The following is a 24,330-nucleotide window of genomic DNA, read 5'->3' as shown; positions in this document are numbered from 1 at the left end:
GTATTTAAGTGAATGCTGGAGTTCAAGTATAGATAGTTCGCAGGCAAAATCTCATTTAATCATTCATAGCCCCTGCTCTGGAACAGGTAGGCCCGATTAAGAGAAGGAACGCTTATTGGGAAACAAAATATGGGCCCCTCAAGGTAGAGCCTGGAAGCTGACTCTTCAACAAGCCAAGAGATAGGGCTAATCTAACCAGAGCAGAAGTATGAGTTGTAGAATTAATGGGACCTAAGTTCTTCTCTGCCAGACCTGGGGCACTGCTCCCCAAAACCAGGCAGCAAGTCAGCTGTCTCTCCTGGCTCAGCAGGCCCTCTTTCTTCATTCCCAGGGTCTTCAGGCAGTGGGCAGAGGCAACGGATGGGCTGGGGGATGTAGGAACACAAGTTTTGGAGGGAGACAGGAAGCTCATACTCTTGAGCAGCTTTCTGCTTGGACTTCTGAGGCACCCAAGCCTCTTGGGCAGCGAAAGAGGATGGCAGCCCTTGACCAAGGCCTCGCTCAAGCTGTGTGCCTGCAAAACAGGTTGTTCAGGACATTGCCCAACCCAGCAAGCGAGGAAGGATGATTTCCTGGCCACTCCCCTGTCTGCTAGAGCCTGGCCATGGCTTACCAGAAATGGTGTTCTCTAGGAGGAAGCCCAAGAGTCCTGCCAGGAGGATGGGCTCTGTGAGCAGCGAGCGAAGAAGCACATCCAAGGGGCTCCAGCCTACAGGATGTTGGGACCAATCAGGAGAGGAACCCTGATCTTAGGCAAGGCCAAGGAGTCTTATACTTCCAGACCTAAATCTAAGTCTTGGACGAAGGGCCGATCTTTCTGAATCGTTGTTCTATCCCCTTTATCCTTTGTCCCTCTGCTCTCCATTTCCCACACCCAGGCCCTTCCCACAGGATCCCTGCTCAACACATCTTCTGAGCTTCCACATGCTTTCCAGATAGGCTTTGATAGTTCCAGACTCCCTGTCTCTGGAAAGTTTTGTATTAAAATCCCCAACCTTATTTCCCACTTACCTTCTATGCTCCAAAACCCAGGTTTCTCAACTTCAGTACTACTACTAATTTACACCAGATAATTCTTTGAGGGGGGCTGTCCTGTGCATTATAGTGTATTTAGCAGCATCCCTCTACCAGCTACATGCCAGTAATAATCCTTTCTCCCCTGTTTGTAACAGCCAAAAGGTCCCCAGACATTGCCAAAATTATCCTCAGTTGACAACCACTGCCACTTGCTGAGCTAACAGACTAAGCTATTTGAATGACCTTTTCACCAAATACGTTTAAATCTTACCATTCTTCAAGACAAGCTCAATGTTACTTTCCCCATAAAACTTACCTGGATCATCTCAAACCGCAAACCATCTCTCTCATCACTGAGCAGCACAGCTTTTTATCTGAGCCTTTTCTGTTATGTGTCTACACATCTACTTCCTTTTACTAGATTGTAACATCTGCAGGTACCATTGTATCCCAAGGAACTTGCATGGTGCTCAATGAATACTCGCTAAACCGATGGATGAACTGTTTATACCAAAGGCCAGAGAAGGGTGTGCGCCCTGCAGTCCAGAGGATCTCAAGCCTCAAGCCCTTGCTTTCGTGATACTGAGCAACTCTTCTTCCCCTCCTCCTCCTCTCACCTGTGCTCAGCAGGAAAGGAGCTTTCCAAAACCATCTTGGCAGCAGCAGGGCCATGAAGATGGAGAAGCCAACAATGAAAACATTCCGCCCAGAGTCAATGTCAGCCAAGTGGAAGTTGGAGAATCCGGTAGACAGAACCACGGCCTGGGTCACGCCCAGCACCCCGCCTGTCTCATAGGAAAGTAAGCAAAGTGTTTGAGAGAGAACTGGCATAGCAGGCAGTATTGCAGGGCGGGGCAGGTTGTGATGGAGACAAATGACCAAAGGGCTCATTTCTAATTCCGCCAGAAGCCCAGAAGCCCAGTCAAGGGCTTTCTGTTGGGCTGAGAAAATAAAGGCTGCTGACATTCACATCCATGTATCAGGGAGGCCGTCCAGAAAGGAAGGGCGCCTGCCACAAGCAACCTCTTGGGCCATGCTGGGGGTTCCCGGGTCAATACCAATGCAGCTGGTACATCCACTCACCAAGAACAGGCAGCGGGATGGTGGTGAGGAGCTGCGCCAGCCTCGGGGACAGCCCAAGTCCCACACAGAGCAGCCCCACCAAGTGGGCCACTCGCTGAGATCCAGCCTACATGAAGAAGAGACACTAGGAGACAGCCGTCTCCTTGACTATTCGACGTGTTTGCCTGGTGGCCCCTTCCAACACAAATGTTACCCTTCTAAGAAGCATTTCCAAGCTCTCTACCTGAAGGGGCCTCCTTTACTCAACGACTATCCCACTAACTACCCTGCTTTGTTTTTTCTAATAGCACTTTTATCATTCTGGGAAATTACCTTATTTATATGTTTTCTTAAATTGTCTGCCTTTCCCCCTCTGAAGTCCCCAAGAAAGCAGGCACTTTATCTGACTCATTCTACATTGGGATCCCAGCCCTGGTACAGTGCCTGAGGCAAAGAAGGAACTCAATATTGCTTAGGTTTCTTCCTTACACCCCTAGCCCCTTACTTCTCAGCACCTCCCTAAATGAGATCATGAATGTGACCTGCCTAACAGAGTACAGCCCACAGCCGTCCATCAGTCAGTGTGAGTTCCCTTCCCTCTCCTGCACCTCCGGCACCCCCACCCCCAATCCCGTCCACATACCTGGATAAGACTCACTGTGCCCACGTTGGGGAAGCTGGATGCAGTACCCATGGGGCTCCCCAACAACCCAGCCAGCACACTTCCCAGGCCCTCCAGGCTCAGCCCCCGACTGCAGGCATGTGGAGGTGGAGAAGGCAAATGCAGTAGCCGGCTGCACAGGGCATAGCAGCCCAGGGAGCTGATGGAAGCTGCCAAGGCCATGGAGAAGCCCGCAGCCAGAGCCCGGGATGTCAGCAAGGGCCAGGCCCACTCAACTGAAGACAGAGAAAGAATCACTTTGGGGCGAGACTCAAGTTTGGAGCATCCCTCTGCCTCCAAAGGCCTGTGCTGCAAGAATCCTAGAGGCCCCATTGTCTCTGAAGGTGTCTTGGGACAAAACCATCAACTTGGGATAAAGACCATCTCTTTACCATGGTCTATGAGGTCCCCTTGGTCTGACCCTTACTTCTGTCCCTCTGGCCTCCTCTCCCACCCCACTCGGCCTCACTTCCTTCACTCCAGATACACGGGCCTTGTTTAAGGCCCTTGTGTTTGCTGTGCTGCCGACCACCACAGGGCTTGTGCTTGTGCTGTTCTCTCTAGCTAGAATGCTCTTTTCCTTCACCCAGTTAACTCCTACTCATTTCTCACATCTCAGTTCAATGATCACTTCCTCAAGAATGCCTTTCCTGCCCTGACTGGTGTGCCTCAGTTGGTCGGGCGTCATCCAGCAGACTGAAATGTCGCTGGTTCAATTCTGGTCAGGGCACATGCCTGGGTTGTAGGCCTGGTCCCCAGTTAGAGGCATGCAAGAGACAACCAATCAATGTTCCTCTCACACATCGCTGTTTTTCTCCCTTCCTCCCTTCCCCTCTCTCTAAAAATAAATAAATTCTTCAAAAAAGAATACCTTTCCTGACCTCTCTCATAAAGTGAGACTCCCCAGTATAAGCTCTCATCACACAGTGTACCTCCCCTTTGTTACACTTACCACATGCAATTTTGCATTTATTTGGATGCCTGTCTAATTAGTATCTGTATTGCCCAACAGATGACAAGCTTCAAGGTACTATGTCTATCATGTTTGTCACTGTCCCCTATCAGGTACCTAGCACTTAGTCAACACTCAACAGACATTTATTAAACTGGTGAATGAGCAAATTTCAGATACAATGCCTCAAAAGCAATTTTTATACCTGGGTAACTCAAATGCCCGCGGGGTAGGCAGCGTAAAAGTAATGTGTAAATCGGGTAAGGAGTATCAGCAGGGAGTGGTGGGGTTTGCAGATGTCTCCTAACACTAAATAAAGCAAACATCTGTGGGGAGGGGCTGGCATTGCCTCCTGGGAATAGCAAGTTCTCTCCCCTGTGTGTGTTGAGAAAACAGGATTTAACTCAGAAACAAAATGCATTACGTTTTGAGTTGAAAGAGACAGATCCCTTTCCCTCGGTGAGGGGGTGAGGGCTAGGACACAACGCACCTGGGTGAGGCAGCCAAAGCCATGGCGCCTCATGGGGGGCGGGCAGCCCCCGGGGGACGGTGCTGACACCCAGCAGGGCAGAGATGATCCACACGCAGGCCACTGGGACCAGCACCTGATGGGCAAGACTGAGATGGAAAAGAACCCCTCCCCCACACCCTTCCATGCCAGCCCAGTGGAGTAACAGAGGCCATAGGATAGGGAGCGGGGCAAGTGTTCCATGCTGGACCTTCTAACTCCAACTGTCCCTGCCCAGATCCGCACATACCGAGAAGAGCCGGAAGGCGGGGATGCGAGCGCAAGTTGAAGAGGCTGAAGCTGACCTCCAGGGCCACAGGGGTAACTGGCAGGAGCCCAGGTGCTGAGAACAGACCACCATGAGCAAGATAAGCCTAGGAGAGAGAAGGCGATTGAGAAGCAAGAGGAAAGAGGCATCCTGAGGCAGGTAATGGAGGAAGAAGAAGCAGAATACCATAAAGCGGGGCCCAGAGAAGAAAGCCCCTGTGCACAGGGGAAGAGGGCACCTTGGGGGTGAGCAGGAAACAGTGTGAAAGCCGGAGAGACCAAATGATCCAGCACAGGCCCTGGATTCCAAATCCACAGAGTTGCGCCTGCTCAGACAGCTGTGCAATCCGGGAGAGCCAGCAGCTCTGCGCTCCCCCAGTCCCACGCAGCCCACTGGTTACCACCCCATGCCTCTCAGGACTTACGTACTGGCCAGCCCCCAGTGACTGGAGCAGAACAGGGCCACCTCCCTGTGAGCAGAGAACCCTGCCACAACCAGGCTGGGGGCCAACACCAAGGGTCCACAGTGACGGAACAAGTGGCCCGGAGCCCCCAACAGTCCCAGAGTGCTCTGCAGCAGCCCGGACACCACCACTGCCCCAGACACCTAATGGAGTGGAGGAGAGGGCGAAGAGAAGACATTCTGCTTGGCTGAGTTGATTGCAGCCTGGACTTCCTAACTAATTCCAGGGGCGGTCCATCAGGTTCCTCACTCAGACCCACCTCCACCTCCTTCCCCAGAGCAGCTCAGTCTCTGCATAATAGAAACCAGAGCCTCCTGCATCCCCGGGTCCTTACCTCTCGGAGAGACGTGTTCCAGAGCTCCAGGCTATGGCAGCCAGGCCCCTCACACAGGTGCGGCATGTGAGAGGCTGGAAAGTTGGGGGCATGGAGAGGAGAGAGGTAAAAGGGATGGAGGCCCATTGCTGTGCAGTCCTAGCTGATGCCTGACGCAGCTCCAAGACCCGGGAGTGCCTACCAGTCCCACCGTTGCCCATTCTCAATCCTGCACCTACCTATACCTGTATTCTCAGATTAGCACCCAACCCCACCCTCACCCCATGCTCTCATTCTGTGCTCACAGTTTCCAGGTGTCTGGATGGCCAGAGGCAGCTTCTGGTTAGTCAGTACCAGAGCAGAGGTAAGGAACTCAAAGGATGGAACCTGGACAAGAGGCAGCCTGTAGGAACAGCAGCCCTGGCAGGTCTGGAAGGAGGTGGCAGCCGAAAGGACTTTCCAAGCCCCTCCTACCCCACCCGGGACCATGCCCTCTCTCCTGCCCCTTACCTGCTGCCCATCCAAGTTTGCAGGGTAGTAGACACACCACATGAAAAGAGGCTGGAGGCCAGGAGATGGGCAGGAGAGTAAGAGAGAATTCCTGGGGGGAGATTCTGAAGCAGGAGCAGGTGGGAGGCACAGAGCAGAGAGGCCAGAACCAAGATATGCTGCAAGTGGAAGTATGGGAAGGAGTGGTCTTCAGACAAAGGAGGGAATACCTATTTCTAAAGGGTTTCCCATGCCACATCTACTTCCCCAAACACCCCCTTCAGCCAGCACCAACTCCTGCGCAGCTGCCTCCTACCTGCAGAGCCAGAAGACAGCTGAGGCCCCAGGGGGGAGGCCCACGTGGAGAAGCCCAAGGGTGGAAAGACGGATTTTGGACAGCAGGCGGTGGCGGCAGGGGAGCCAGGGCATCCTGGGAGCCCACGGATTGGAGTTGGATGGCATGGGAGTGTGATCGGCTCATCCTGTCCTGTGTTTCATCTTATGTTGACTGCCCTGGGCCAGCGTTGAGTAGAGTAAGAGGTCAGAGTTTGGGTGAAGTTGGCTGCCTAGAGTGGGGAGGCAGTAGGGGTGTCCATGAAGCAGAATGAGAGACGTGGGGCAGGACACAGTCCATTCACCTTTGCCCAGTTCTGGTACAAATTCCGTCACCCATTAACTGGGAGCCATGTTCTGGACCCCTCCCCCCAAGAATTTCCACCTAGATCCCCTCCTCCATGCTCTGTAAAGCAGGATAGGAGGGGTGGGGAGACCTAGGAAATAACCTGGGGAGATTTTAGATTGTGTTCCCCCCTCACTGCTGCAATTTGTGACTATCATTACACTGCAGTCCTCAGCCCTTTTGGGGACAACCCCCCTGGGCTACCTCAAAAGGAAATGCATAGGTAATGGGTGACACACATGACAAGAGTGACCACAACTTTATATAATGCCCTAATATAAAGGAGAAATAAAAGTAATTTATAATAAAAGGCATTTCATTATGTGAAAAGTTTGGGCCCAACTACATCAGACAACAACCAAGTGACCCAGTCCCCAACCCCATGTGTAGAATCATCGTGGAAGCGGTAGCTTCGACGCCGACTGACACTTGTGCTCTCCTGTTAACTCATGGACCACAGTCAGTGCTGCCATTGGGAACCTGATGCTTCAAAATAATGAACAAGTTCATGGTCAAGTGCTGAAGCAAAGTAAGTTATAGTTTACATGGATGTGCATTCCTGGAAAAGTCTTTTTCAAAATGTGCGAAGAGGACTTTGTGTCTACATATGAAGTTAAGATAGTGCTAGGCTCAAATATAGAGGGTTTCCCTACGCATGATGTGCAGCCAGTCATTCCAACGTCACCTTGGGAATTCTCCCTAATGAGAGGGGTCTTGAGCATTTCAGGATGTCTAGCATTCTGCCCAGGCTGTCTAAACGCCAAGTAGCATACCTCCAAATATTTGCCTCAAAAATGCCCCATAAATTTCCAAAATGCCCCCCCTCCCCACCAGGCAGCAGGTAGTACGCCCCTGCTCTGGATCATCTTAAGTCGTCCCAAATACCCTCAGTTCAGCTCTGAGAGGCTTTCCTTCTTCCAGGGATAACCCAGCCTTGGACTGCTCTTAACAACACTGACCACCATCATATGCCAGACTGGACTGAAGTCAGGATTCAGGGGTTCTCGGGGCTCACCCTCAAACTGACAGGGCTCTGCTGGATACTTGGCTTGGCCTCTCTCCACAAGATGTGCTTCAGAATCCACAAGGGTGGTGCTCACCCAGGACTTTCAGTAAGACAGGGACAACCCCAGGCATGGTAGTCACCGTCCACGATGCTCCATGGCACCCAAGTTGAGCAGCACTAGTGACCCCAGGATGCTGAGAGCAGGGATGAAGGGAAATTGGAAATTGGAGCCTATGGCTGTCAAACAACAGGAAAGTTCTTCTGAAATGGGGCACAGAGAATGAGTCAAAAGATGATGGAATCAGGAAGTAGGGAGGCTTAGAAAGCAGATATGGGAAGAAAAGTTCTTCCAAGGGCTGCCAGAGAAGGAAGAGTCCAGGCCATGCAACTGAAACTGTTTATTGAAACCTCAGTTCTACAAAAGCGTGAAAAACCCAGATACAAAGCGGTGGCCAGAGAGGCCTGTGAGAACACCCAAGGGAGGGACCGGAAGAGAAGGAAGCCCAGGAGCAGGGTACTAAAAAGGTTGGAAGACCAAAGGACAAGGTTAAAGGTCCCAGCAGTCCCTGGCTACTTCAGGCTACATCCAGGGACATCCAGAGGTGGGATTCCCACCTCACCTACCTTCACTCAGCAACTCTCCCTCTGGCCCTACCAATCCCTGGCTCTCTGGCTTCGGGGACATCACACAGACCCTGGTCAACACTCCCTCCCTCCCGCCCCCATTTCTCATCTACCACCTTTGCCTTTCCATCCCGAGGAACTAAAAAGCTAGTCTAAAAAGAGTCTAGAGGTAAAGAGAAAAGGGCTTTCCTTCTGTCCATCTGTGACATGCCCCCTGGTCACTGCATGGAGGCTTTCCAGGGCACCATCACTGCCCTGGCCAAGCAGCCAGCCACTGGGGTCTAAAAGAGCAAGTGACCTTTAGGTCTTCTGCCTTATAACTGCTTAAGCTCCCTCACCCAGGAAAAGAGGGGACCAGCCAAGGACCCAGAGAGGTAGAGAGGATCTAAATCAAGCAGTTCCTCCAGGTTCTCAGGGACTCCCAAGTCCTTGCCAGGCATTCCTCGGAACCCTACCTAGCCCGGGAAAATGAAAGACTTCAGGCGGGCCAGCTCCATGATGCCAAAAAGGGAACATTGCTGGGGCTGTGGGAGCAAAGAGGGCATGGGACTCCAGGCCCAGGGTGGAGCTAAGCCATGGGAGTGGTACCAGGGGTTTGGGGGCCCTGTGGGCACTGTATGGTTGGGATGGCGGCAGGCACGACAAGTTGGCAAGTCTTTCTGGAGCTTCTGGCAAAGGGGACAGTTATGGAGAAGAGTGGGAGGGGCAGGAGGATCTCGGGGAGGCAATGGGGCAGGGGTCAATGAGGCCAGGAGACTGCCCCAGAGTGAGTGCAGCCGTATATCGCCTTCCAGGCAGCTGGAAACATTAGCAGGAGACGGCAGGCACTGTGTCACAGGAGAAGGTATGCAGGGTTCCAAGAGGCGTCTGGAGGCCAGTCCAAGGTCCGGGGGACCAGGGGTAGGGCTGCAGGACAGTCCCAAGGACTGGTGTATTACAGCCACCGATGCCACAGCCAGGGCCACACTGCTCACATATGCTATGGCTAACAGGCAGGACAGCTGTAGAAAAGAGGATAAGAAAGGTCAGTGCCAAATGCCCTTCCCCTAAAACATGCTTCCGATTGTCTTTAACACACCCATTCCTTATCTTTAGAACTTCAAGTTAGAGTTCTCTGTTACCATCTACTCCCAAACTCTACCTCCTGAGCCTTTCAGCATTTGATTTACATCACACCACACATGCACCAGCCCGCTCAAGCTTCCTATCCTTCCTGACCCCTCTTCACCTTTGCCAGCCGATGGCAGAAGGAGCCCAGGGCCAGCTGCCAGGCTGGCTGCTCCAGCAGCACACACAGGTCTGTATAGGTGTACCAGCCCCGTCGCCGTCCCTGATGCTCAGCCACACTGTTGGGAGGGAAGAAAAGATAAGAGCACTTGCAACTCTCCTGCAGCTGGTCCAATGGCAGCCTCATTCTCCCTGGACTCACCAGGAACACTGGGAACACGTTAAAAGTACAGATTCCTAGGCTGCAGGTTGATCCAGAAACTGAGGGTGAGACTAAGACCTGTATTTTTGATAAGCTTCTCCCACCCTCCCAAAGGTGAGAGATTACAAAGAGGGGAGGCGGGTTTGAGAACCACTGCCTTGGGCAATTCTCTTTCCTGCCTCCTCCCCCCACCTGCCCCTTTGACACAGACCCTCATCTCTGTCGCTCTTATGGCTTAGGCCTCAGCCCTTATGTCCCTCTTCCTAACTCCTAGAACCTACCAGCTCTCTAACCAGCTCAGCACCTCAAAAATCTCCCGAGGGTCAGTGTAGAGACGCCAATCCTGTGGGTATGAAGAGAAGGGCACCAAATCAGGTTCAGACATAAGCCACAGTCATTTAATAACCAGAGCCACAACAGCACAACCACCGCCACTATGGGTAACACATACTTGGTACTATGTGCCAAGTACTGTTCCAAGAGCTTTTATATATTAACTCATTTAATCATCATGTATCTGGACTCATATCCCACCCCCAACTAAGAGCATAGGAAGAGAATAACCCTGCAGTGGTCCATGCCCATAGGGAGCTTAGAGGGTGCTCAGAGTCTAGAAGCAGAGAAAGTCTGGAAGCGAATAGTCGGAACCCGGTTAAGTAAGCTCTGACTCAGAGTGCACCCTGCTGAGCCTGGAGGGATGGGGAAGCGGGGCTGCTCCACTTCTGGGCTCACCACATCAGGTACCTCCAAGGGCTATAGTTAGTCCAGACTGGAAAGGGAAGATACTAATAAGGAAAGACACAAGGATGACAAGAAGAAAAAAATGAAGAAACAGAAAGCTGAGGAAGAAAAAACATGGGCTGAAAGAAACATAAAGATGCGTTAGGGAAACAGCAAGAGAGAGAATAGCTACTCACCATGGCACTCAGGAAACCCCTCTCCAGGGCGTTAAGAGTGGGCACAGCCACACCCCCTGCCGCTCCCCATTCATCATTGAAGACCTCCTCCTCCTCCCCTTCATCATAGAGGTATTTACTGGCCACCATCTGCAGAGGAACCAGAGGTGGTGTCAACAGAACTCACACCGGGCTCTTAGCTTACCAGGGAAAGAAAGGGGAGGGGGTGCCTTACCATGGAGATCAGGAACAAGTCAGAGGAAGACACATGCTGTAGGTAGTCCGGGTTTCGGTGCCGGAGCCGCTCAATGTACACCAGAGCTAGCATCATAGCACACGGGGAGATGCATGCCTCCCTAGGTGGTAGAAAGGATCGGAATTAAACCCAAAGGCCTTTCAGCTCTCATAACCTTTTTTTTTAAGTTTCTTTTTTTGTTGGGGTTTGGTTTTTTTTTTTTGGCCTTGGTTGGTGTGGCTGAGTGGATTGAGTGCCAGCCTGCGAACCAAAAGGTCGCCAGTTCAATTCCCAGTCAGGGCATATGTCTGGGTTGTGGGCCAGGTCCCCAGTAGAGGGTGTGAGAGAGGCAGCCACATATTGATGTGTCTCACCCTCTCTCTCTCTGAAAATAAATAAATCTTTTAAAAATAAAAAAAAAGGATTTTGTTACTTTTTTAGAGGGGGGGAGGGAGGGAGAGAGAAGAAAAGAAATATCAATGTATGGTTGTCTCTTGTGTGCCCCCCCACTGGCCCACAACCCAGGCACGTGCCATGACTGGGAATCGAACAGGCAACCCTTTAGTTTGCAGGCTGGCACTCAATCCACTCAGCCACATCAGCCAGGGACTCTCTTGTAACTCTTTTAATGCTCATCCTGTGTCTTTATATCTTCTCTTTAGAGATAACCCTTCCCTTCTTTTTAGGATCCAAACACTCTCATCCTGTTCCCCTCAATTCCAGGCTCACCGCGACACATGGGCTACATATTTCTTCTGGAGTCGGCGAATAGGACTGGGGGCCGCCTTCTGGAGCAATTCCACAGCAATGTCTGCAGGGGCAGAAGAAACAGTAAGCAAACAACTCTGCCCTGCCCCACTTGTCCCCACTGTTCTCAGCAGAAGATCCAGATAGATCCCTGTTATCTGGGGCCTTGGAGACAGGACCACAGTAACAAGACAGAGATCAAATTCTCCCACATTGAGACAAAAAGCCCATCCCAAGACTGAACTTCAGTTCTTTCCAGCAAGAAGGCTTATTTTCCAGTCATCTGAAGCTACTTAAATTTGTCTGCTACTCTTTTTTAATTGAGAAATAAACACGCCTTGTTTATTTGAGAAACATGCTGGATGTTCTTAGAAACAAAGAGTTTCTGGTATACAAATCATAAATAATACGGGTTTGTAAGATAATGTTTTTTACTCATTTGGGCTAAAAAAAAAACACACACACACAAACAAACAAAGGGGAAATACAAACCCAGTCCTTAAACCAAGTACCAGTGGGCTAGCGATGAAGTGACAGGGCAGCTCGTAGGGTACACCTAAGTCGTTTCGGTACCTGCTGACAACCCCATTTTCATGCTTCTCACTGGCCCAGTCACACAACATTGTCTAACCTGCCATGGGGCTGGAGAGCTCCTCCAGGCTACAGTCAGCTTCCCAGTCCCAGCCATAGTAAAGTCTTCTCCGGATCCTGGCACTCAACTTCTGGTGTCCTGGGAGGAACTGAAACAAGGCAGGAAGGTGAAGGGCAGGGAAGGGTATGCTGGAGATCTTGGCTCCGGGCTAAAAGAGGGTGCAGGGCGGCAGGCCTGCCTCACTTCTCGCGGGTTCGGTGCCCCACCCAGGCCTGTGTTCTCTGCATTGTTTGCCAATGGCAGTCTGTCCACAGGGGGAGGGATGCTCCTCTGCTGAGGGCTCCCCGAGTGAGGTTCTCCAGGAAAGAGCCCCAGCTGGCCGCCTCTATTCCTGAGCCTGTACCCGCGAATCTCCCGCAGGGCCCAAGCAGCCGCGGCCTCAAGTAGGCACAGTTCAAGCGTCTGCCTCCCAGCTCCGGGACAGACTGTCATGAGAGCTCGAGGCCCCGCTCGGAGCGCCCCGGGTCCCCGCTCCAAGTGCGGTTAGGCCGGGACAGGGATGGGTGGGCATCGTGCTCACCGAAAAGTCCTGGAAGCCGGTGAGGGAGAAGGTGCCTTCTTCGTCCAGCAGGAGCCCGGCCAGGTCCATCGCGCCGCCCGCCGCCGCCGCCCTGAGAAGGTGGATGGGAAGAAAGTGAATTGTAAAGGGGCCGCGGGGCCGCCCCTGCCCGCCGCCGGTCCACCTGCCCTCCGGCCTCCTCAGCGCCTGCCGCCGCCCTTGCCAGTGCCGCCCCTCCCCTCGCGCCAGCCGCAGCAGGCGGGGCCCGAGCAGGAGTGTGCCTCTTCCTGTTCCGCCCCGGGCGGAGCTCCGGACTCCGGGATCCGGGCTCGCCGGGCACGGTCCCGGGCGCTCACCTCATGGAGTGGAGAGGAGAGCTGCCTGCGACACAGTGCATACAGTGCCAATGTAGCGCCGTGCCGCGCCGCGCGTCTTGCCCGTTGTTTACAAGCCGCGGGGGTGTCGCCGCCGAGTCAGCGATAGGCATTTCCTGCCGCCCGCTGGGCCGAGCGGCGAGCTTCCTAAGGCCGGGAAGGAGCTGTGTGCTCCAAACCCAAGTAGTACTGGGTCAGGGCAAGTCAGAGCTGAGGCCCAGCCTTCCCTCTCCTCATCTGAGAAATGGGGACAATTCCTAGGGAATCATGCCGCACTGAATGCGAACGAGCCCGGCTGACTTTGGTACCAATGTAGATTTTAATGTGAATAAAGCAAAAACGCAGGACAGCGAATTGCTCCCGATTGTTTTTAAAAGGGGGATATACGCGCACGCACACAGAGCAATGTATATAAAAAGCGTCGGAAACGACACACAAGAAACTTAACGGTGGGTGAACTGTGGACAAGGAAGCAGGGAAACTTGCTGTATACCTTTTAGCGTAGTTTGGGATTTTAAACAAATAAATATGCATTTTGTAGGGTTACTGCAGAGGTTAAGTGATTCAAGGGACTATAAAACGCCTGATACGTTTTAAGGCTCAATAAGTGGTGCTAGCATGCCCCCAAAGGGTAAACAGCATTTAAACTCGGTTTTATTTTTAATTCACCCCCTGACCACAATCTCCTGCTTTGAGTTTACAAAAAGACAGGAAACAACTTTTCTGAGGAGGTGAAGCTGTTTTTGAGTCTGCCAGGTCACGCGCTGGTATTTGTTTATCTGCCTAGAGGAGGAAACTGGGACGACCAGTACGCCCAGCATTGAGCAATGGGACAGCCGAGGCCCTGCCAGAGCAGAAGCAGAACCTACAGAGGATACTGGGACTCTGGAAACTCCCTTCCTTTCTCTTAGGCCCTCATCACACCGGGAATACCGGGTCAGCACCAGACTCCCTAATCGCCCTGCCTACATAGGAAGAAGAAAACAGGCTAGGGCGAGGAAACACGGAGACACAGTCCTCGCGTCAGCAGGAGACAGACACGACCTAGTCTATGAGCCCAAGTCACGACTCCAGCAGCCCGAGCACACCTGCGTAGGGGCCAGTCACCACTAGCGCTAGTGCGCAGGGGCGGACCGCCCCATCCGGGCGGTTAAGACTCGTCACGTGACCGACCCGTCGCTCCGCCATCACGTGTTACCTTGCGGCTGCCTCGGCGGCGCTCTCCGCGGCGTGCGCCCCCTTCCGCCTGACGGCCCCCAGCGGCGGCCGCGCAGCCCTGGCTCCGCGCGGGCTCGGGCGGCGGCTGCGGCGGGGCTATGGCGAGCGGCGGTGGTGGGGGTAACGCCGGCGCGGGTGGGGGCTCGGGACTGGGCCCGAGCCCCGGCCTGGGCCTGGGTCTGAGCATAGGCATGGGTGAGGCCACCAGCGAGGCGGAGGAGGAGGCGGCCACGGCCGAGGCGGTGGGACGCCTAGCCACGACGCTATGGCTGCGGCTCCGTGGCTGGGAGGCAGTGCTGGCAGCCGCGCAGCGGCTGCTGGTGTGGGAGAAGCCCCTGCACAGCTTGATCACGGCGGCCGCGCTCAACGGCCTCTTCTGGTAACGGCCGCGGAGGAAGGGGGCGGGGCCGGGCTGCGCGGCGAGAGCGGGGGCGGGAGGGGCCGGAGTACCCTTCCCCTTTCCGGGGTTGACACTTGCCCTGGGGAATGACCCATCCCCCGGCTTTTAAAGTCTGTTTTCCGCCTGTGTTGCCCCGCTCCTCTGTCTTCGGGTCTCGAGTTAGGCCCATTCCCGCATCAGTGGGCGCTTTTCTGCCTTTTGCGATGGCTGCGGGAGCCACTCTTCACCCATTCAGCGCTGAGGTGCCTGTCTCTTCCGAAGGTTGCTGTCTTCGTCATCCCTCCGGCCCATCTTCCTACTCAGCATCTCACTTTTGGCCTATTTTCTGCTGGATCTCTGGCAGCCTCGCTTCCTCCCTGACATCGCAGGTGAGTGTTAACTTCTTTTACTTAGCAAGCCCATTGTGCACTTGCTTTGGGTAGTTGCCGCCTACCTCCTAATCACCCCCACTCCCCCCAGTTAGGAAATCGAGAATTGCTCCTTTCTCAAAATTGGTGTTACTGTGAAGCTAGTAAAGATTGTGGACTCTGCAGCCAGATTGCCTGGGTTCCATTGTCTGCTCAACCGTTTACCGTGTGTGTGGTCTTGTAAAAGCCACTCAATCTCTGTTTGCCTCAGTTTCCTCATCTGTAAAACAGGGATGATAGAACTTACTTCATCTGGAGGCCTAGATTGAGTTCTGTATGTTATGTGCTTATGGTAGAGCTTCACATGTGATAGGAATTATGTAAATATTAGCTCTTATTGTTTTGTTGTTGTTCGAGTATCTACTTAATACGCATTTTGAAACAACTAGGTGCCAGGCTGTGTGCAACTTGCTCGGGATGTAAACATGAATAAGATGTAGTTCCTGTGTTTGAAAAGGGTAAAGCCTAAAAAAGGAGACACATACAAACAATACAACAACAATGCTCCCTGCAGCTGGCAGCTGAAGAAAGTGCTTTGGTCCTTCTTCCTTTGCAGAAGAGGGGCAACAATGTCTGCCATGGGGAGTGTCTCCCAAAGCCCCTACCACTCAGTAACTTCTCCCCCTCCTCTCTCTATAGCATCATCCCCAGAGGAGCCACACTCCGACAGGTGAGTGCAGGCCGCCTCTTGAAGACAAATGCCCAAATCCTGTCTTGCTTTGGTGCCAATGTCACCATGGTGCAGGGCAACACTGTAGCTTCCGTAGGCACAGACCCCAGCATAGTGAATGGACTGATAAATAGCTTGGTCCTAGGTTCCTGTGTAGGTGTTTGTGTGCCTGCTCCTTTTGGGGCACAGGGTTGGGAGCTCTGGGTTTTGCTTCCCTGGAGCAGGACAGCCTCCCTTTGGGAGGTAGGGTTATCCGTTTTCTTAGACTGAAGCACTTATTGGCATTCTCAGAGGGATCTGAGTGCCTAGGAAGCTGGTGTCTGAGGCCTCCAGGGGTCATGTCATGTCTCCCCAGTGAGGGTGCGGGGTCAGGCGCCCGGCCGCACCTGCTGAGTGTGCCCGAGTTGTGCAGATACCTGGCTGAGAGCTGGCTCACCTTCCAGATTCACCTGCAGGAGCTGCTGCAGTACAAGAGGCAGAATCCAGCTCAGGTAACTCCCCCATGTCATACAAGGTCTCCCTGCACTGGGGAAAAAGGCGGAGGGGAGGAGTGTTTGGACACTGAAGGAAGAGGCCGGGACCCTACCTGAGGCAGCATTCACAGCTAGTAGCCTGGTACGGGAGGCTGTCTTGCCTCAGGGAATGAGCTGATGTTCTGACACTATTTTCTGCTAAGGTGGGACAGTTTGAATTATAGGTGTTTGGCAGTGTCTGTTGCAAACTTCCTGAGCTGGTGGTCTTGGGCGTCCTCTTGACTACACTGGATCACTGCGGTCCTAGAGGCCGTACACCTCCTTTCACCAGCCGAGCAGTAACTCCTAACCCAAATGAGTGGGGCACATACCTCTGCCCTAGTTCTTAGACCCCGCGTTCTCCTCTGCAGTTCTGTGCTCGAGTCTGCTCCGGCTGCGCTGTGTTGGCTGTGCTGGGACACTATGTTCCAGGGATTATGATTTCCTACATTGTCTGTGAGTAGGGTCTAACCCTCCCCTTCCCAAAGCCACCTTCTTGTCTTCTTTCCCTGAAATGATCTAAAGGGAAGAATGCTTTCTCTCTGTTCAGTTACCCATTTATGGAGATCCCCAAGGGAGGGGGGCAGAGGATATGGAGGGAAGAGGATAGTACGTTCTCAGGAAAGGACCTCATCTTCCTTCAGTGCTTTCTGTTTAGGGAAGAATGAATAAGGGCCCTTAGGAAAGAAGCAAGGGAGCTCTGAGTGGATGCTCTGTCCCCTAGTGCTGAGTATCCTGCTGTGGCCCCTGGTGGTTTATCATGAGCTGATCCAGAGGATGTATACGCGCCTCGAGCCCCTGCTCATGCAGCTGGACTACAGCATGAAGGCAGAAGCTGACACCCTGCATCACAAACACGACAAGAGGAGTAAGGGGCTCTTGTAACCCGGGAGGGACACCCTGGAATTTAGATACTCTCCAGTCCCTTGGCCATGGTTGTCCTCTACTGCTGTCCCTGCTTGATGAGTACCCTGCTCCTCTTGCTTCTCTAGAGCGGCAAGGGAAGAACGCACCCCCTGGAGGTGATGAGCCACTGGCAGAGACAGAGAGTGAAAGCGAGGCAGAACTGGCCGGCTTCTCCCCAGTGGTGAGGTTCAAGGGAGATGGGGTATCAAGTAGCAGGTGGCGGGGAATCTCTGTGTTAGAGCAGACGCTTTTCAAGAAGGTGGGAATTGGTGAGGAGGTGCTCCTAGAAAATTGGTTCTCTTATACTCTCATGTGTTGTGTTTATCTTGGTACCCCTGCAGGTGGATGTGAAGAAAACAGCACTGGCTTTGGCCATTACAGACTCCGAGCTGTCAGATGAGGAGGCATCTATCTTGGAAAGTGGCGGCTTCTCAGTATCCCGGGCCACAACTCCACAATTAACTGATGTCTCGGAGGGTATGGGAAGCCCTTTGCCCTTCCTGATCTTTCTGTTCCCTGTTGTGAGATACTGCCTGTGCTCTCTGATTGTTGCCCCACAAATGTCTTCTTTGGGGGACTGATCCTCTAATTCTACTTGAAGCTTGTGAAGGACCTTAACACTTAGGGCCTGGCGCAGCATTCCATGTCTTGAGTTTTCATTCTTAAACATATTAACCTATTGTGGCCACTCAGAACAGCAGGCGCATTCCTGACCCTTTGTTTTCTCCACAGATTTGGACCAGCAGAGCCTGCCAAGTGAGCCAGAGGAAGCTGGGAGCCGGGAGCTGGGGGAGGGAGAGGAGACAGAGCTGGCCCCTCCCGAAGACCTGCTGGGCCCCGCTCAGGCCCTCTCAAAGCAAGACCTGGACTTGGAGGAGGAGGAAGATATGGCAACCAAGGAAACCTTGCTTCGGCTCTCATCCCCCCTTCACTTTGTGAACACGCACTTCAACGGGGCAGGCTCTCCCACAGATGAAGTGAAGCTCTCCCCTGGAGGACCGGTGGAGACACTGAGCCCGGAGGCAGTGAGTGGTGACCCCACCACTACCTCGAGCACCCTGTCACCCCTACCTTGCCTTGCTCAAAGTGACCCAGTCCCTTCCCTCTCAGTGCTCCCACCTCCTGCCCAGGACTCACCCCAGCCCCTGCCTGCCCCTGAGGAAGAAGAGGCACTCACCACTGAGGACTTCGAGTTGCTGGATCAGGGGGAGCTGGAGCAGCTGAATGCAGAGCTGGGATTGAGGCCAGAGAAATCCCCAGAGCCCCCTGATGCTCCGCTCCCTCCCTCCCTCGGGCCCAGCAGCCTTTCTCTGCTACAGTCAGGCCAAGAGGCTCAGGCCGTGGCAGAGCCATGAGCCATGGAAGGAATCGCAGGCACAGTAGGGCTACCTGGCTAGGGGTGTCACTGTTTCCTCCTTTCCCTACTACTCTAGGAGGGACAGTATGTGGGGAAGCTGGCTGTCACATGGTAGCTAGTCGACCCTCTGCCTGCTTGCTATCCCAGGCCTGCTGCAGTGCCTGGGATTGGTTTTAAGTTTGTAAATAATTTTACATCTGGGTTAGTGGATATGAACAGGGCTAAGGAAGTCCTTCCCGCAGCCTGCACTTGCCTCCCTGCCTCTTCTTTTCTCATTCCACTCTGCCCCAAACGCTGGTGGTCTATCCCTTTTTTCTCCTCTCCTCAGGGACCTGTGCTGCTCTGTCTGCGTGTCCCACTTGGTTGTTTAGTTCAGGCACTTTATCATCTATCCCTCCTGTCCTGTGCTCTTCTGCTTTATTTCCTTGCTGTGTCCTGTCCTTAGCCGCCCAATTCCCTCTCTGCCACCCCTGGCTAAACTTTAGGGAGGCTCCTGTCTGGGAGCTACAGACTAAACCTGGGGTGGCAGGTCAGGCCAGTAGTTGAGCACTTAGGTTACTGTAGCCCGTGGAAGCTCCACTGCACCCTTGTCCTCATTCCTCCCAGCCTTTCATGATACAGAAGCAGAGCAGGGATTCCCATGGCACATGCACCAGCACCACTAGTGAGTAGGAGCTCTGTCTTGTGAGGAGGGGCTTTCCTACTCTCCCAGGGAGGAATAAGGAGACCTGCTTCTCTGGGGCTCGGGTGGTTCAAGCGCGGTGGGACCCTCTGCTAGGGCCAGGAAGTGGATAGCAACATCTGTGCAGGGTTCACTGCAAAAATAAAGTGTTGATTGGCGAGAACTGCTGCCGCCCGCCTGCCTGCCTGCCTCACTGTGAGCTGCTTGTCACACTGTCCCATTCTCACCCTTTACCTCCTTGTCCCAGTCTTGCTCCTGGCTGTTTATTTACCTGGTGCAAAACAAGGCCAAAAGCAAGGATTGTCCTGGCAGCCCTAGCCGTCTTCCCTGGCAGTGTCGTATGTTCAGTGAGACTTAGCATGTATGAATAAAGTGTATGCAGGAGGAAACTGCCTTGTCTTCCCAATCAATAGAAATTTGGGACAGTAACAGTTTTCTACTGTTTCCTACAACCTTAACACTATCTTCTTAAAAAGTTACTACCCATCTACGTGCTAATAACTAACTGGTTCTGCTCTGGTTAATCTTGACTCGGGGAACCAAACAAGCAGGACCTATACTTGTATTAAAACTGATTTCAGGCCAAGGGACACTAAAGAGACAGTAACATGAAATGAATACATAATATGTGCTTGACACTTCTAAAAATGATACTTATTAACTCATTTTTTTCTTTTGCAACTCGAAGATACATATGGATACTCACTCCATTCTTAGAGACAGGCTAATGTTCCAGAAGACCACAGTCCTAGTAAATAGAGCCAGGATCCAAATCCAAGCAGTCTGGTTCCACCAAGCACACTGAAACAGGAAGCACAAACGGAAAGATGCTCAAGGCCATGGAAACTAGAGAACCAACCTAAATCTCAACTTCACAAAGAATGGATGCAGCACTCCTTGCTCGAGGGGAGAACAACATTAGAGAAAGCCCAGAACTAAGCAGATGGCCTTTTTGAGTCACATCCTCAGCCTTCAGCTGGCAGTACCATGTGGCAATGCTACCTGACTTTTTGAGATTGACTTGTATGCTATAGCTCTCTCAAGCTTGGGGGATTTTTTTTTCCCCTTTCCATTTGTTTCACATTTGCCTGAGAAAATCAGGGTTGACTGAGGCCCTGTCCCCTTCCACTGAAGGAACGTAAATTTTTCATCTAGAGATTTCAGGAAAAAATGGAAAAACAGTTCTAAACAAACAGGAAATTAAAAAAAAAAAAAAAAAAAAAGAATTAGGCAGACACTGGCTGCCATATACCCAACCCTTAGACCATTTTCTTGTTATATTTGAAATTTGAAGACAGAGCCAGAAAGCTGTAGTTAAAACATTGATCATAGATTTGGAGTTCCATGAAGGTTCATTCTTGACATTCACCCTGGTCTCATCGTTGCTACTACATGTTTGTCTACAATTTTTTTTTTAATCAGTTATCCAGGCCATTTCCTGTCCCAAGAAGAAAGGGACAAGAAGAAACCTTTTTATATGAGTGAAAGAAAAATTAGCAAAAATGTGAAACCTACAATCAGGCTAAACAAAAATCAGTTGTAGACATACAGGCTTGGGGAAGAAGTGTTGGTTATGTTTACCTCGTGGGCAAGGCAGTGCATTTAACTATGCATTCAAACAGCTAACAGTGTAATATGGCTGCTCATGAACAATTTAATTTTAGACTACATTACTGGAAGTAGTCTCCAAAACAAGGAAGATGGTACCCATGGTGTACTGTGCACAACTTAGAATACTGCCAGAGGGTGGCTTGCTCTGCTTGTGGACATTCCCGGGAGGGGCTCTCCAGAGGTGAAGGCTGAAAATCATATGGGGACCTAACTGTAGAAGGAACGGAGAATTTTTAAGCCAAAAAGAGAAACCTGAGTTGAGTCACATTACCTGCCTTCAGACTTTGAAGGGTTAACTATAGGACTTCAGAGGGCAGAAATTAAATCTTTAAAAAGAAAGTGATTAATAATAGTGCTGGGCAGAATTTGTTTTTCTGGTCAAGGGATATTGCAAAACCGTTGATTTAAATCTATTGTTTTGCTTAAATGATCCGTGTAAGTACAAAAAAAAAAAAAATCAAGTACAGAGATTCTAAGAATTGTTAATTCCATCATGGAATTAAGTATCCACCTAAGTCTTCTTGGACTTTCTCCATCTGCTCCCCTAAATGTTGGTTTTTTCATTGGTCTGTCACTGGTTCACTTTTCTTTGCACTCTGCCTGGGCAATTTCACATGTTCATCCACTTAGTTTCCACTCATATGCTGATGACTTCGGAACCTTAGCCCAGCTCCTTTCCCAGAACTTCCAGTTAGGCATCTCCCCTTGATGGTTCCATGGGTACCTCCTGCTCAACATATCAAAAAACTGGACATACCCTCTTTCCACTGTGCGCGTCACCCCACCCCCACCTCCCCTAAACAGACAGGCTTTTTCTGTATTTGCCACCTAGCTTGCCAGCACCACCAACTATGAAGGCCAACTTCTTCCTCATCCCCCGCCCAGTTAATCACCAGTTGCTGCTGATTTGACTTCCAAGTTATTTCTTAATTCTGTCACATCCATCACAGCCCTGATTCATACCTTCTTCATCTCTCACCTGGCCCACTATGACAATTTCCCTTCTCGTACTCTTGTCTCCCACCAAAATTCATGCCCAACAAAATGGCTACATTATTTAAAAATACTAATTTGATGACCTTTCTGCTATTTCATATTAATCAAAGGCTCTCTTCCTACAAGACGTCAGCCAAGCTCCCTGATATGGTTTAGATGCTGAGATCTGCTCCTGCCCTGTCTTGTTCTTTACAGCACTCAATCCTAAACAGCCCGTCCTTCTCTCTGTTCAACTGTGCCACCCTCTGCCACCCTGCTCCACTCACACACCCTAACCCTCTGCTTGGGAAATACTTCACATACCTTTGAAGATGTATTTTGGGCCATACCTCATCCACGAAGCCTTTCCTGATGTCCCATATAACCTGCCCATCATATCAGACCTGCTCTCCTTTTTTAAAAAAAAGATTTAAAAAAATCACAGGGCACACCAGCCAGGGCCAGACCTGCTTCTGATGCTCCTTCTATTTTTCTACGTATCACACAGAATCTTCATTGTCTCTGTGTAAGAATGGTATATGGGGTGTACAGGTATATGTGTATATGTGGAGCTTCCATTATACTGCATTCTTTTGAGGGCAGGGATTATGCCTTAATCATCTAAATATTCCCAGAACTTAACACAGTGCCTGGCACATAGCATATGTTCAATAAACTGAACTAGTGTACTGGAGTTCTAACTATTGAAGCAGCCAATGTAAATAGATTTGGGTGGTTGGTACATACCTGTTGACAATAAATTTTTTGCCTCTGTTTGTTATTGTTCTAGAGCAGATGGCAGCTAAATTAAAATAATCCACACACAAAATTGTGAGTTTTTTGTTCCTAGGCTAGGTTGAAGGCAATGAAAATGACCTAGATTTGCAAGTTTATATTTGATAATTTTGAAGTGAAAGGCTTTTCTGAGTTTAAGGTAAGATTACCCAACAAGTTCGATCTTCTGTGATTTCATTAAATTATATTATTTCAAAAACAATTCTGACCAAACTATTTAGACTCAGCTAAATATTTAAATATTTTGATCAAAAATTCAATTACATGTATTAGTGCTTGCTTGAAAAAATGTGACTGCAGAAATTGAATACGGTTGAAAGAAGTCTGGGTTTCTTTTAAATTTAAGTATAAAAAGGAGTTGACTCCAGAAATATCAATTTCACAAAAGATAATGAAAAACTGAGGAACTATTCAAGATTTAAAAGTAGACCAGACTTTCAGTCAAGATGGTGACATAGGTAAACATGGCTTGCTTCCTCGCACAACTGCATCAAAATTACAGCTAAAATATAGAACCATCACTCAGAAATATCAGAAATGGAGTTGAAAGGAAGTCTGACAACTACAGAATTTTTTTAAAAACCATATCCATCTGGACTGGTAGGAGGGGCAGAAACCTGAAATAGTCTTGTCGCACATCCAGAGTGGTGGATAAAAATTTGGGAGGGATATCTTGGGAGGGATATCTCGGGAGTGAGGAGTTCTAGCTCCAAAACAGGAACCCCAGCCCAGGGTTCCAGTGCCAGGAACAAGTCCCTGTAACTTCTGGCTGCAAAAGCCATGGGGGATTGAGTCAGTGGAAGAAACTTCTGGAATCCCCAGCAGCTCCTCTTAAGGAACCCACACATGAACTTACTCAGACTCACTCCCTTTGAGCTCCAGCATCAAGGCAGCAGTTTGAAAGGTACCAGTGGCATACAGGGAGAAACCGAGGTGTCTGGCATCAAGTCCAGAGCTGGAAGACAGCTTTCTCCCAGACAGAAAGGAGGGAAGAGACCATTGTCTTTTTTCCCAAACCCTCCCCGCAAAAGGGGCACAGAGCCAGCAGGCTGGTACAATATCTGAGGCTCCAAAAACATGCCTAACACTGTTTTCCCCACCCTGGAGATCCACAGAGACTCTGTCCCACCCAACTCCCACCAAAGCTGCTTTCCCATATGAATGGCTGGTCTTGGCTCCTGCTTCACAACTTCTAAATCCTCTCAAATAAGCAACAGCAAGCCTCAGCGAGCCTCCAGACCCCATACCTCTAGCTAAGTAACCCCAGGCTCTAGACTAGCAACAGCCAGCCTAGATTCACACCTTGGCTTCACCTGGGAATTTCCAAGTGCAGCATAAGTAGCAGCCATTTCAGATTGCTTTATAGCTTGGGCAGGGTGGCCCTGGGCAGAACACAGGTGGGGGCTGACCTTGGCCTGCACCACCTGGGAAACCCAAGAGCATGTGCACCCAGTGGACAGCTACAGACCATATTGGAACATCACCACCCTGCCCCTGCACAGCTGATCCTCCGTGGAGGGTGGAGGTTGGTGGTCAGTGGTCACAGCCAATCCTTGCAGCTGACTGGCCTTGGTAAATCCCTCCCATTGACCTGCCAACAGCAATCAAGGCTCAACTATATGAGGAGGGTTTACTCAGCCCACACAAAGGGTGTGCTTCAAGCACACAGGTTGAGTAATAGGAGAGGCTGTGCCACTGGACCCTACAGGACACCTGCTAAATTAGGCCACACTACCAAGACATGGAGTCAAAGCAGCTCTGCCTAACACATAAAAACAAACACAGGGAGGCTGACAAAATGAGGAGACAAAGAAACATGGCACAAATGAAAGAACAGATCAAAACTCCAGAAAAAGAGCTAAACCAAAGGGAGATAAGCAATCTATTAGATGCGGAGTTCAAAACACTGGTTATAAGGATGCT

General features: G+C 51.1%; 3 protein-coding genes across 3 annotated transcripts; 1 reads left to right on the top strand and 2 right to left on the bottom strand.

Annotated features, from left to right (window-relative positions):
• Positions 1 to 221: 221 nt before the first annotated feature.
• On the bottom strand, positions 222 to 6,214 carry SLC23A3 (solute carrier family 23 member 3). The gene is made up of 12 exons (XM_054585643.1): positions 6,050 to 6,214; positions 5,755 to 5,912; positions 5,550 to 5,647; positions 5,266 to 5,339; positions 4,893 to 5,074; positions 4,451 to 4,574; positions 4,183 to 4,297; positions 2,723 to 2,976; positions 2,101 to 2,206; positions 1,635 to 1,802; positions 614 to 709; positions 222 to 514 (listed from the first exon to the last, which is right to left on the bottom strand). The coding sequence occupies exons 1-12, from the start codon at positions 6,212 to 6,214 to the stop codon at positions 222 to 224; spliced, it is 1,833 nt and encodes a 610-aa protein (XP_054441618.1).
• Positions 6,215 to 7,801: 1,587 nt separating this feature from the next.
• On the bottom strand, positions 7,802 to 12,727 carry CNPPD1 (cyclin Pas1/PHO80 domain containing 1). The gene is made up of 8 exons (XM_054585644.1): positions 12,522 to 12,727; positions 11,981 to 12,089; positions 11,332 to 11,413; positions 10,603 to 10,723; positions 10,389 to 10,517; positions 9,753 to 9,814; positions 9,271 to 9,388; positions 7,802 to 9,043 (listed from the first exon to the last, which is right to left on the bottom strand). Exons 1-8 carry the CDS (start codon positions 12,588 to 12,590, stop codon positions 8,498 to 8,500), a joined length of 1,236 nt encoding a protein of 411 aa, XP_054441619.1. The 5' UTR covers positions 12,591 to 12,727; the 3' UTR covers positions 7,802 to 8,497.
• A 1,371-nt stretch (positions 12,728 to 14,098) lies between these two features.
• Positions 14,099 to 19,193, top strand: RETREG2 (reticulophagy regulator family member 2). Its single transcript, XM_054585642.1, has 9 exons — positions 14,099 to 14,471; positions 14,754 to 14,860; positions 15,539 to 15,569; positions 15,925 to 16,060; positions 16,453 to 16,537; positions 16,806 to 16,949; positions 17,074 to 17,168; positions 17,329 to 17,464; positions 17,720 to 19,193. The coding sequence occupies exons 1-9, from the start codon at positions 14,191 to 14,193 to the stop codon at positions 18,340 to 18,342; spliced, it is 1,638 nt and encodes a 545-aa protein (XP_054441617.1). The 5' UTR covers positions 14,099 to 14,190; the 3' UTR covers positions 18,343 to 19,193.
• The last annotated feature ends 5,137 nt before the right edge of the window (positions 19,194 to 24,330 follow it).

This window comes from Pteronotus mesoamericanus, unplaced genomic scaffold, assembly GCF_021234165.1.
Source record: "Pteronotus mesoamericanus isolate MK-2021 breed Mesoamerican mustached bat unplaced genomic scaffold, CSHL_Meso_final contig_90, whole genome shotgun sequence".
NCBI lineage: Eukaryota > Metazoa > Chordata > Mammalia > Chiroptera > Mormoopidae > Pteronotus > Pteronotus mesoamericanus.
This window is presented reverse-complemented; position numbering and strand designations above follow the sequence as displayed.